The sequence below is a fragment of the Electrophorus electricus genome, chromosome 3 (genome assembly GCF_041902795.1).
Source record: "Electrophorus electricus isolate QZ-2024a chromosome 3, ASM4190279v1, whole genome shotgun sequence".
Lineage (NCBI taxonomy): Eukaryota > Metazoa > Chordata > Actinopteri > Gymnotiformes > Gymnotidae > Electrophorus > Electrophorus electricus.
The window spans coordinates 8,021,845-8,036,195 of NC_137499.1; the positions used below are offsets into that span (position 1 = coordinate 8,021,845).

At 43.0% G+C, this 14,351-nt stretch overlaps 1 protein-coding gene across 13 annotated transcripts in view; it reads right to left on the reverse strand.

The window, feature by feature from the left end:
- nav2a (neuron navigator 2a) overlaps positions 1-14,351 on the reverse strand; it is a 152,862-nt gene that overhangs the window by 47,350 nt on the left and 91,161 nt on the right. For 9 of the 13 annotated variants that reach the window (XM_081710112.1, XM_081710109.1, XM_081710102.1 and 6 more), the window contains 6 exons: positions 10,325-10,442; positions 8,594-8,646; positions 3,456-3,528; positions 3,124-3,361; positions 2,827-2,883; positions 1,138-1,271 (listed from right to left, as the gene is read on the reverse strand). In XM_081710112.1, the coding sequence (XP_081566238.1) occupies positions 1,138-1,271; positions 2,827-2,883; positions 3,124-3,361; positions 3,456-3,528; positions 8,594-8,646; positions 10,325-10,442 (673 nt within the window). Of the gene's footprint in view, positions 1-1,137; positions 1,272-2,826; positions 2,884-3,123; positions 3,362-3,455; positions 3,529-8,593; positions 8,647-10,324; positions 10,443-13,108; positions 13,743-14,351 lie in introns of those variants that run through there. The other 4 variants (XM_081710105.1, XM_081710114.1, XM_081710115.1 and 1 more) reach the window with 2 other exon arrangements.

Below are 14,351 nucleotides of genomic sequence, written 5' to 3' on the forward strand. Positions count from 1 at the left end.
AATCTTAAACGCAATGATCTGGATAGTAACATTCTTAAGATAATGTGGTTCCATAAGGGCTTATTCATGATATTCTAGAATTAATACACACACAAACACAAAACAGCTGTTTTTTGTTCTGAACCAGTGAAACATTTTAAGATCTTCAACATGACTGAGCACTAACAGAACAGCACCAGATCCACTGTCTTTCTCCACTGTCTATCATTCAAATGGACACACACACAAAAGAACTCACTCAAGCACACAGTGCAAATGAACACTAAACAAATCACCATTGCTGTACTGTAACCAATCATGACTGTATCCCTAAGAGAGGTACCCTGTCCATAGCTAATGGACCATTACAAAGAGATGGACACAGAGATGTCACCAACTCACCGACCCTGTAGCACTTCAGTCAGATTACTGCGTCTTTGGCCACAAGCACCTACTGCCAGGATTACACACTCCAGACAAGCCATAATATTTATATCTAACAGCAAATAAGAACCAACTGATTAACTACAATAAGAGAAGTATTTATGTAGATATAAAGCACTGGATCGGGGCTGAGACGAGGGAGTAACGGATACATCCACAGCCATAAAAAGACAAAGACTACTTGTGCCTGTTTTTAAAACTCTCACACAGACACACAGTTCCAGTATTGGCCATAGAAAAGATTTTCCCAGCAATACAGAATAGCTTTCCCTCCCTCTCTCTCTCATCCAATCTCCACACTCCCCGTCCTAATAACACTCTAACTGGAGCTCATTTAATGCAGAAACACACAGGCACACAGGGATGGACTGACCATCGGGAGTACCGGGACAATTCCTAGTAGAAGTGTATTTGAGTGGGCCACTGAGTGCTAAAAATAGAACCAGATTTATAGACGCTGTCAGCTTGGTTTTATATGTTTAAAATCGTCTTAAAATGCACTGGAATAAACATTTACCAATATCTTTCTAGAAATCTATACGTATTAAAACGATTCCACAGTTGTTAAACGCGCCAAAAACTGCGCTGCGGCCTTGCCAAACTGTGAGGATCAGATCGCAAAATGATTGACTGGCCACATCTATGAAGCTGTCGCAAATTCACATGCAGCGTCTGGCTGTTAGTCACGGCATCTGACAGAGAAGAATAACGAACCTTTGGCCTGCGCCGCTGCAGGTTTGGCTTTGTCGCTGAAGGCTTGGCTGCGGCGGTTCCCTGCCGAACTAATGGACCCCCGGGGTGAACCCTCGCTACCCGCCGCGGACACCCTCGACGTAGGGCCGGGGAGTCTGAAGCACAGACAGAGGGAGAGAAGGGGGAGAAGTTCCAAAGCGACAAGGTCATCACAATTTGGCAAATAAAAATAGCCTACAGAAACTAAGGCGCTTTGCTCAAGCCAAACCACCTCAAAAAGATTGGCTGCCGTTAGTAACATTGTCAGAGACAAAGTCGAGAGGCGATTCTGGATGTTCGTTTTTCAGTTGCAAGATTCAATTTTCCCGGCCATTTCATGGCAAAGCAACCACACCAAATATATCATGCTTACTCTCACAGCTGTAAAAACACATCTTTATATAGGAATTGGTTGAAAAAACAAAAATAACTTACAAACAGTTGGTACAGTCAAATGAGTGCAAGACCAGCGTTTAATAGCAGATGTAAACCAACACTTTTGAAGAGCTTAATTATAGGTTTGATCTTTGGTCCTATTTGGTTATGGTTCTAGCAACAGAGTGTATTTAGCTTGCAAGAAATAAATGACAGTTACGTGTCCAGGGATGTCAAGGATTCATACGATAGCTTCGCAAACATTTGACCGGCATCCAAATCTCAGATAAAAAGATCTGAGGTGTTGTCAAAGACGCCAGTCGTATTCTCAATGACAGCTTGCCAGCGATATTAAACACTAATCTCTTTGCAGATGTCAGAAATTAAATCAGATTTAGAAAGTGGCAAGTGAATACTATTACAGCTCTTGGCTTGTTGTACCAGGCGCTTCAACCGGTCACCTGGAGCTATTGAGTTCCCGTTCAACTTGAGGTAGAAAACCTTAAATGCCATTAAGGTGATCTTCAATTAGTCATAAGGAGGCCGTGCATTTTCAAGTTATTCTAAACTTGTCGAAGAACTTACCTGTAATTACAGATATCAACCGTTAGATGGCGAAATAACATTGTGAACGAAGTTATTTCTCAAGGAAGAGACATACAATACTACTACGATACCAAGTGGTAATAGGAACAAAACTAACTAAAACGGCCCCAGAAAATACTATTCAAATCAGGAATGTGTCGGCCAGCATGGAGGAAAATTCCTATCTTTTTGGATTATAATGTTTTAATGCACAATAAAGTAATAGACCTGAATTATAGCAAAATAAAGCAAATCCATGCAATTAATTCGATGTGCATTCAGCTTTGTGCCGAGTTGTTAAAGTAAGAACCTTGTAAAACCATAAAGCACTCACATTTCAGGGCACAAAAATGAACATTTAATACATCACGCAAGCAGGGAACCGCTCTCCCTTACACACACGAAGCAAAGGTCTCTCAGCTCAGAAACGGAGACTGAGAATGACATAGCTGGTCTTGAGGTCGGTCTCTACGTCCTTAAAGGGGAATTCCACTAACAATGAACAATATAAATACACATAAAATAGTTTTGGATGTGCACAGCTGAAACAAATGCTGTTAGTAAAACTATTTAATATTTAGATATATTAATGAATACAAGCAAGGCTGTTTATGTATTTCACTTGTGGAATTTCCCTTAGAAACATGCAAAAGGACACTGAGGAAGAGGAGAGAGGAAGAGCAGGCAGAAGGTGAGGCAAGCAGAGGTAACCTTGACGACTTTTTCTGACCAATGGAAAACTTGAGTAGTTTGCTCTCAGAAGCACCCCTAGATGGAAAGAAGGCACATACAATGGGACAGAGAGGGAGAAAGAGAATGATTTAGAGAGTAAAAGAAAGAGTGAATGAATGTGAATAAGGTAGCTCAGAAGCTCCATTAGCTGAGACAGACAGACTGTGGTCCCAGCTGAGAAGCAGGTGCCATTGCAAGTAATAAAAGTCACCCATGAGCGTTCAGCTCCATTTATGACTCAGGAACATAAAGTTCGGTGTGGGGGCCGGGCCGTACCTGGACTGCATCTCTGCTTGTGCTCTGTGCGTGTGAGTGGCTGAGGGGCTCGGTGTCCCATGCGAGGGTAAGGAGAGGTGAGCAGGTGCGCTGCTCTGCTGGCTGAGGGCCGTGTGTGAGTGTGTGTGTGGTGTGTGGAGCTGCTGGGAGCTCTGTCTCTGGGTCTGCTGCTGCTGTTTGTAACGCGACAGACTGAAGAAAAGCCCCAATATCGCCTTCAGATTACCATTCCTGATCTCTGCAGAGAACAAGGCATAGAAACAGACAGGGACAGGCATGGAGCTGTGCAAACATGATTCAAATATGTATTCGGCTCTGCTCTCTTCATCTACCTTCTGCAGACAGTCCCTGTATGTTCACTCCTTTGGCTGCCAGGAATGCCAAACAGGTGTCAATGTTCTCAATCTAGAGAGAGAGAGAGAGAGAGAGAGAGAGAGATCTTTACATAAGGTTAATTTTACAAATTCAAAACTCATTTAGCTCGACACTAGTAACACATTGATGGTAGCGCATTTATTTCAGGAACTTTCAGCATTCTGTTCAGACGCGAATATATATACACACACACACACACACCTAAATAAACCAAGGACAACAAGATTTTGATTAAGGATAAAATGGAGCTGAACTACCTGAGGCCCTGGATGGCATTTGCTCTGCTGTGCTCTGTACACCAGAAATGGCGCACGTAGAATGTTAGCGCTGATAATTCCACTGCACTGATAAGTTATTTGGATTGCTCAGTCAAAACAGCATGCAAAGACCTCGGTCTGCCTCTCAAACACTATGGGTGTTCCTTTGGCTCCGTTGCTAGGAGACACTGTCTACATACCAGTCCTGCTCCTAAGATGTTAGTCAGTCAGGTAAGAAATTGGATAGGCTGAGGCCATGGGTCACACTTATTTCCAGGACAATTATGAAGACGCCAATATTTTATAGGAGGAGGACCTCCATGTAACAACACTTTCACAGCATTTCATAGCAATCTGCATTATCATGGTTACTCCAACACTTTTATGAAGCAAACATTTCAAATGATTGAAAACTACCTTTAACAGAACTTTGGACATGAGGAACATTAAATTCTTGGACAACACCTTAGGACAGAGTTTGGTTCCGTACACAAACACACTTCAGAATTAGATCCAAGTGTGTTGGAACTAAATGTTACAGGGAAGTAGATCACATGGACAGGTGTGGGGCACCTCTGTCCTAAGGTGTGTTCCTTTCCAAAGTCTTTTGGAAGGCTCTGCCTTAGAAGTGCACAGCACAGCTGAAGCCATTGTATGAATCAGCGGCATTTTGTTAAACATAGCTAGATTACTATTGGCTGCAAACAGCTGGTTCTGAAGAGTAAACAAGCAACACCAAAACAGATACACACACATACACACAATTTATAGATCCTGTTGAGAAGGAGACCACACACAACACTGATTCCAGAACAAAACCAAATAAGTAGTAGAAGAGAATGCATTAAAATCCCTGAATTCCACAAATGATTATAAGAAAATGGACTGATCCTAGCACTAGCTGCCAGTATAGATGTGTGTATAGTGCACGGCCTGTGCTGTATCTTGTTCTAGTAATGTTACACACAGGGCACAGGCCAACTGTTGCTGATGACAGTTGCTGGATGGTGGGGTCAAAGTGTGAATGACAGAACTGGAGGTCAGGAATCCGGGCCATGCACTGTTCTAGATACCACTGTACCTTTGAAATAGTTATGACCCTGACCTCTATGGGTAAAAATAACTTTTTCAAACAATTGTAATGGGGTTGAAGAGATTGTGATCCTATTCCCTATCCACACAGTTTTACACATGGACATTTCTAAAGCCTGGTTTTATCATTCTGGTCACAGTGGCTTAACATTAGTAGAGCACCCAATGAAACGTGCAGTAAAACATGGAAAGGTTCTTTTAGCGAAAGTGTAAGTGTAAGAAGGATTTGGAATGAAATTGAACTCATTAGATCAAAATGCCATACCAGTTTTGCTCAGTCTCTTGCTCTTTAAGTGCCCCTCTTTATTGGTGATGTGTGTAATGTAACCTCTACAACAAAGATGCTATAGTCATTGAGTCAATAAGAACAAAATCCTGACACAGTCAGCAAATATCTGATTATAGAACTACAAACACAAACACAGATACACACACACACACACACACACACACACACACACACACACACACGCATACAGGCACACCTGTATACCAAATATCAAAGGTTACTGCACCCAGCAGTGCACTACACTAGCTACAGGAACCCTCTCCCAGTTAAACTGACCACTAAAAATAAAGGTCTGGAGTGGAGTTGGGAAAGGAAGACTAAAGCCCCACCTACCTGTAAAGAGGACATTTAACCTCTGCCTACCTGTAAAGAGGACATTTAAGCTCCGCCCACTTGTGCAGGATACAGTGGCATACACTACATTGTTGCACTGTGGAGATGTGAGCCGGGTTTATAAACACTGATATGCTGCTCAAACAACCTATGTCCTCCCTCTGCCTTTGCCACACAAACACACACACACCAGGGAACACTGATGGTTCTGTCCATCGACACCGTTACCTGTTCTCCTAACATGAGCATGTGAGTGTGACATACGCATAATTCAGTCACACATGCCACCTCTGGAAAAGGAGTCTGATGATTGAAACTTGAGACTAACAGCATTTTATGACAAATCAAGAAAGCCCACAGACAACCTGCATGAGCAGACAACTGACCGTGATTACCCAAAAAAGGCCCTGAAGAACTCCATGCTATGTGACACCTAATTCTGCTCTAGAGTGCAGAGATCAGGAAGGATTCAGTAATTAATGCACATGCATAAACTCAGAACTCAGTGAAAGGATCTGTTTTCAGACTGCCTGTTGTCAGCCAGCCAGCACACATGCTGGGGGCGGGGTGATCACAGCTGTAGTCAGTGCCGAGTCATCAGGACTCCGCCCTTTTATACCCACCTTCCTCTTCTCCATTTTCACACATATCTGAAAATACGCTTATAGGCTACAGCTAGCAATAAAGCTGTGTGTGCTATACACGTTATGTGCATACCTACACACAAATACATTCCCGTAATAATGCACCATTGATATAATCACTGCACAGAGTCAGATGACCTGGACTATTGAGACCATTATTGTTAAATGCACACAAAGACAGACACACACACACAGCTCTCAGGTCTCTCACCCACACACAGACATGCAGCCAACAAAACCATGCATAGACATTAACAGCTACCCACAAAGACCCAACACACACAGGCACACTATCACAGCCATAGACTGGGTGAGAGATTTCCTGTGTGCTTTTAACGATCCTGTGTTAACAGCCCTGATATAGGGGCAAAGGTTGTGCGTTTAAAGGGCTCAGACAGAATGAGCCCCTGGAAAGACGGACACTGCTCAACACCGGCAGTGATGTTGCTCATCGTCACTGCTGTTACTGTACAGTGTCTGCTTTTCCCAGCTAGACTAGGCGAAGAATGCCATGAGTCAGCTACAGATGAACGAGAACAAAAGTCCAAAAGAGCTAAGTAGAAATAAGAGCTAAATGAAAGGAGACATAAATGTTCCCTTTGTTCTGATTTGTTTTAAGCCAATTCAGAATAATAGAATAATATTAGTGATTAGTGTGTGTTTGTATGTGTGGCTATGTTCTTTATGACCCATTGAATGAGCTTTGAGAACAGGTTTCACGCATTCACCTCTAGTTGCTACATGTCTGTGTGAAAAGTGCTAATATAGGCACGTGTGTAACACAATTCCCCATCAGCACCCTCCAAAGACTCCATTCCTTCAGTAGCTATCCCCTGTTTTGTCTTCAGTGTCAGATCCCTCCACTCACCAGCTAATATGTTTACACACTCACCTACTTCATTGGCGAGGTTAAGTGGTGGGTCAGCAATTCTAGGCGGTGTGGTTGGGTCCCTACAGAGCAGAACCCCTGGAACGCCCACCACCCAAGTGTTTGAAGCTTTGATGCTGGTCTGTGTTCAGACTGAGCTCTTATTAGACCACTTTCTGTGGTGAGAGCAGTTTCAGCTCCTAATCAAAATACACAATGCATCCATTAGCATAACAGCTGGGTATGCACCTGCTACCCTCCCTGTCTAAGTGACCACGTCTGCACCGGGGTGAAGATAACTAACCAACTAATACACGCACACACACGCATACATGCTCACATTAAATCTACATACAGTCATTAACATACTGATTTTCAAAATGTGTACGTACACACACACACACACACACACACACACACACACACGTGAGGTCAGAGTGAGGAATTTTAGAAATGAGGGTGATAACAAATCTACATAATCACAGACCAACCAAACTCGGGGTAAAATGATGATTTGTGTATGTGAAAACACTCCATTACTGGGCATGGGGGGAACTGTAATTAGCAGCTGAAGGGACACAGTTAATTGACAGATGGAGAAAGAAATTGATAGTCAGACAAAGAGTCAGAGATGGACATGGAGAGAGAGATGGGGGGGATGGAAGTGATGGAGCGACAGAGACGCGTCTCTCAGCCCCCCCCCCCCCCCAACACAAACACACACACACACACACACACACACACACACACAAATACACACATACTGCCATCAGCATCCCAAAGAAAGACAGAGCATCAGGCTACAGGTCAGCACTGCAAGCTGCACACTCAGCCAATATTTCACTAATACCTCTTTGCTCCATTAGCCTTTGCCTCTCTGCCAGCCTAATACGCTAATATACACAAGATTAACACCCGAGCAGCAATACAACTACAGCAGTAGGACTTGGAGTTTGTACAGTTGCTGCATTAACTTGTTCTGTAGAGCTACAGTCTAAAACCCTGAACATACATCTCAATTCATTCACACATCCTCGCCACTGGCCCGCCTGAAAAACCTACACAAACAAAACACACAAACGCAGTCTCTTTAACCCCCTGGGCTGCAGGAAACCCTGCATCAAAAGAACGTTTTCCCCAATCAAGTGTACAGTAGCCTCTGTAATCGAGGCGAGTAGACAGACCACAGCATTCAGGCCTCTCTGTAGCACTGATACTCAGCCTCCTCAAGTGCATTCTGCCAGCACTGGGTTTGGCTAAAATAGAGTCGTTGCTCTTCATCTATAATCTGGCCGGCCAGGCTTGATTTCATTCCAAACCTCTGGGTCCCTAAACCTTTGAGCAGTGTTTCAGTCCTTGCCAAGCTGACCCTATCCCACCAGATGGTTTCTGCGTGCAATAGCAGAAATCACTGTTAAGGTCCATATCTCTCAGAGGCCCAGTCGGCAGGAGAAGAGGCGCTAACCTTTACGATGGGCTTTAATGTATTCAGGTTATTTGCAGGACAAGATCTTGACTCATGGCCGATACACTCAAAGAGGTGCCATGCTATTGCAATGCTAATAAAGTTAGCACCAGGGGACTGTAAAAAAGAACACCCAGCAGAACTCACCATCTGAGAGCAGCTCTTTGGACAGCCATTGATGTCTTCGATCTTCTCATTGGCTGAGGAAAAAGAAAAGCAGTAAGCAGTTCCACCCCACTTTAAGGATGGACAAGTCCTCTAATACCAGAATCCAGAACCAAAGGTCCACTCAGGCATGGTATGAGAGAGGGTGTGCGCGCGCGCGCGTGCGTGTGTGTGTGTGTGTGTGTGTGTGTGTGTGTGTGTGTGTGTAGCCATCCCCCTTGCAGCAGCTGAGAGAAGACAACTCCTACTCTAGGATTGCACATGCCCTGATTGGCTGAGATACCCATGCCACAGGCCCCATTAGCTCTCTACCACCTACACTGCCAGAGGAGGGGTAAGAGATAATGAGTCAGGTGAATAAGCAGTGTGTGTGTGTGTGTGTGCAGACTCACACACAAGACGGTTCGTCTCCAAGTTGATGAGGAGCGCTCCCCCAATAGGATCATAAATGCCTTACTATAGCCTACAAAATAAGTAACGTCAGTAACAACACCACTACCACTCCATATACCTACACGGTCCTGACACACACCAGGAAAAATGAGGGTGAGATCTATGGACGCACTTGCTGTTCTTAACTTTAAAACTACGTCCCCTCACCCCTCACCAAGAAAATAGAGCTCAAATCTGAAAACACTCTAAAGGTAGACCAGGCGCACAAGTTTGTATTATTGAAATGTAAGCGGGAAAGAAATAGTAAGTAGATTAGATTTCAAAAGCAATTCAGTGGTGTGGTATTTCCTCTTGTCTCTCGAGCAAACACAAGAGAGCAAAGTTGCCTCTGACAGGGGCTATCAAATGACGGCATTCTAATCTACACAGCTGTGTGTGTGTGTGTGTGTGTGTGTGTGTGTGTGTGTGTGTGTGTTGCTTCTGAACCATGCCTGCAACCCAAAATCTACCTTTTATAACAATTTTAAAATAATAATGACAACATACTATAAGATGAAATTGGTGTAGCAACCAGTACCCACATAGGGACTACTAGACCCTACATGGCCACAAAACATGAGGGTTAGTGGGGACTTGTAGGAACATTAGTAGGAGTTGTGGAGGAAGGGATTAGGGATGGAGAGATGGAGGCACGTAAGGCTCTAACAGCTGACAAGGAGGAGTATACCGAGAACAGATGACTACCATTTAAGTGTGTGCATAGAGTGGATTCTGAAGCTCTACAGAGAGTCCTCCTATGACAACATCAGGACGACTCCATTTGTTTATATAAAGGATTTATATATTACTAGATAAACATGTAAAAGGTCTTTAGAAAAGAGGTCAGTGAGTGCCTATGGAAGAGTATAGGTCTACTCCTGGATGAGCACAAGTGCCAAGCAGAGATATACTGTACTTCTGAGTGCAGATCATGAACCAGAGGTTCATGTCAAGTGACTTCTCATACATATGATAACCCAGGTTTATTTCTGATAGGAACCCAGGCTGTAAACCATCTCATCATGAACTACTGCCTTTTATATATGTAACACCATTTGTAAAGAATTAGCTAATGATAGAGTACCGCTTTCACTGAGAAATATTTCACACATGAAGCTGATTCTCAGAGATTGCAATACTGTCATATTTAATAAACGCCTAGTTCTGCGTGGTTTGGGTCAGTTAAACATTATTAAATATCACATCAATTTACCAAATGACGCGATGGATTGTGTATCGTTTTTACTGACGCACAGAAAAGAACCCCCCCAAAAATCTTACCTACGACTTGGATGATTTCCGCCAGGAGAACACCGTCAGCGACATCTTCTTGCAGGTCTTTGATGAGCCGTTTGTGTCCTGACTTCGCCAAGTAGTGATTCGCCCAGTCCGTATAGATCTATCGAACAAAACGAGGAAAAAAGGCTTTTAGTAATCCATTCGTTAAAACGCCCCGTCAAGAATATGAAGATCGAGGGGGCATTGCGCCGGTGTAAAGTATACAACAAAGTTTTAAACAAGTTAAATTTGATTTACGGCGTGCAAATCAATGGCGAAAAAAAAGAGAATTCGTATCGAGGGCATTTGTCCTTTTGTTACCGTGCGGCTGGCGTATCCGCATGGTATTCAAATTCTTGCCATTGTGCCCTATTCAAGTATTCAGGACTGATGCTTAAGCGCTCGCTCCCAAACGGGGAGAGCTCTGACATCACAGAAAAGAGCCTTCACTGCAACCGGACGGGAGGGGGAGACCCGCGAGTGCTTGAATGAAACAACTCAACACTCTGAATGGCTTCGTATGTAATTGGTCGTTTAGAATGGCCTTTCCTGTCGTCTAGCATCTCATTGCAGAGAGGGGCGTCCAGCAAAAGGATTAATGGAAACTACAGAAAAAAAAGTTATTTTTAACTCTACGAAGAAAGCACCATTAAATTCTTCATTTCAGCCGGCATACGAAAAGGTGCGCATCAAACAGCTAACGTTAAGTAGATCTCGGTTTTAACGACTAGAAGTTACTGTAAAACGAAAAATGTTTCAATTTCCAAAGTTTTACCAGAACACCTCTATGTAGAAAACTTTATGTCCACTACACAGGACCAACTAGAAGCGCTCTTTAATGGAGCGTCCCAGCATGCCATGAAGTATGTGTTTAGTGAGAACGAAGCTAGAGGGAGTGCTAACGTGCTACTTAGTGGAATAAGGCGTGGATTTCTAATGATGGGAACCAACAGGTGCACAGTACAAACACCACCTTCAATTGTAGTCTTTAGAGTTTGAGTAAGGAGTGTAATAGACAGGGTGTGGGCATTTACAAATGTAGCTTTGATATGAGTCATCTCAGTATTGTAAAAATAAATCTATTTACTTTTTTAAATGATTACTAACACACACACACACACACACACACACACACACACACACACACACACACACACAGCCAAATAATAGGCAAAGCCTTCCTCAAGAATGCACAATTTCATCTCAGAAAAAAAATCAAGAAAAGACAAAAATATAGACAATCTAGACAACAAATCAAAAGTAATCTTTGAAGTACCTAAATCGTTCGGTAGCAACAGTTCAAAAATCTTAAAGAATTTCAAAAGCATCAACCCAGGGATCCAGCCTTTCCCTCCAGTCTTCCAAGTGAGCTGTAATCTTCCCTATACCAGCTGTAACTATACTGTTGTAATGTGTCCAGGGTGACCATTACACCCAAAATCAGATGCTGTATAATTAGAGTGGCAACCACACTAGATAAAAAACTCTGAATAAGCACAAACACATACTTATGCACACACGCATACAGCAACGGGACAATTTGTGTGTTTAAGCAGATGATCTCTATTGTCTGGATCATTTTATGAACGCCATTCATTTGTGTGTGTGTGTGTGTGTGTGTGTGTGTGTGTGTGTGTGTGTACAAGAATTTGTACAAGGAATATAATAATAGAAAACCCCAACATGTTTTTACTGACAACAAATACGTGCATAAACACAATCACACACAGACTGTAAAATGGTGTCATGCGCTCTTCACGACACAAAGAGTGGTGATTGTGCCTTGTCCCACATTAAAAGCTTTTCCATACAAAGCACTGTCCTTGTGACACATTTACCCCACATCCTCAGCTGTGAAGATACACATGCACAGAGCTTTGTATTGTGTGTTACACTTGTACCAAATCATAAAGTGCTTAAGTCACCTGAAGTTAAGCTGCACCTTTCAGCATGTTTGATGTGATATTACATCACTCAGAGCCCCCAGGAACTGTAGAGAAACTCCACAGGTGTTCCCAAAGCATACAGCTGTTTGTACATACACAGGCATGACTCAGAAACACCGGCTATGAGCCTGTAGGTTGTCAACGTGTCCACATCAATTGCTGTTGCTACTTTCATCCCCTGCTATTCAATTTAGTGTCTGAAAGCTTTGAGGTATGACATGCAATAACCTTAAAGGAATTTTCTAAAAAGCCCCTATCCAACTGTGCTCTAATTATAGGGCTAATGCAGTGAGTCAGAGAAACACTGTTTCCCAAAGGCCTAAAGACCTAGGCCTCTCAACTCCATTACCACCCTGACCCACACAAGCACTCATGCTCAGTAACACCAGCTTAAAATAACAAGCCTCTTAAAGGTAATTACAATTGAAAATGTACTGAGGTAACGGAAAGGTCAACTAAACGAACAGCAGTCAGTGTTGAAATAAGAGATGTTATCATTAATTCTGAGTTCTTAAATAAAAATGTAAAACAATAATGGCAAATTAGTTGAATCAGAGTTAACTGCAGTAAAGTTTTTTTTTTTTTATCAGCATGTCACGCCAAACAAAGTTTAAAAACAGAATATAAAGACTTTCTAGCTCTGTTTTTATGTTTAATTGTCCATAGGCTGCTGAACAGGGCAGGCACGAAGTACATCAAATCATTCAGACAGTCACCTGCTTCAAGAATCTAAAATAACTCCAATATGGGGCAATAGGACTGGTATACCCTTGGCCTCTATTTTAAACCCCTCTGCACTCCTGCTTCAGAGCCCCTGCAGTCTTGCTTAGCTAGTGCTCACCATTTTGTAATGATCACAGGACAGTCTGCTGTTGCCTCTTTCTGGTACAAAGAGTTTCAGGAGTGCCATGACAGCCACAGGTGACGAGCACTCAGATCTGTTCCAGCTACATGAATGAATATCCAACATCCCCTTCAGACAAAGTCCAGAGTGTCGACTAGTCACAGCAGCTCAGAAGACATTGATGACCTGGATAATTTTAGCCTTGAAACATCTTCGAGAACATCCTTTGTAATGTATCTCTCGCTCTACTGCTCCACTTTCTCTTTTTAAGACACTGGGGATGTTCAGATGAGCTTATGCTGCTGTCAGTCCCACATTCGTCCACATAGTGTAGGGTTTTGTCCCCTGAAGACCTTGTTGACCTTTTTCTCTTTGTGTTGCATGCATCTCTGTTCTCTCTTTCTTTCTCCCACTCTCTCTGAGATGATATCTATGTAATTCCTACAGGCAGTTCTAACTCCACCCCCTAGACTCCAGATTCTCTAAGCAATACCCTCTCACCATCTCCATGTCACTATCTCCAGGGTAAACTCAGCTCATACAAGCACACACACAGTCAAACATACAGACGAGAACTGACACTGACACATGTTTATGACTAACCTCACATAGGCCTGCTACCATGTAACACATAGCTGGTGAGAGGCGTGGGGTGGAGAGAGAGAGAGAGAGAGAGAGAGAGAGAGAGAGAGAGAGAGAGAGAGAGAGAGAGAGAGAGAGAGAGACGGAATACTTTGGGGGTATCTTTAACTGATAAGACACAAGACATATAATCAAACACCTGACACTTGAGGAAAAGCCTGTGTGTGGGAGGTCCTGCATCCACTTGAGAAGTGCTGACAGTATTCAACAGGGGGACCCATGTAGAGCTATTTGCCAGAGCCTAAGCCAGCTTGTCATCCCACAAGCAAAACCAAACTGCATATGCATCTGTTTGCTTACTTACCCCACAGACTTTTATGTCACTGTTACACTCAGACCAGCCTCTCTGGAAGGACTGAAGACTTAAGCTTTCAACCTCACCACCTCATACAGCCTTATATAGCTATGGAACATCTGGGAATCCACTCCAAGGAGTTATTGTGCACCAAACCTCTGAGAAAGAGTGCTGAAATAAGATATTTTATTTGTTTCTCTCTTTTAATTTCCCACGACTTCAGAGCACCATTTTATTTAGACTTTATCAAGAAATGCCCAAGTGACTTCACTAACAATGAACAGAAACTGATGAACCCATTAT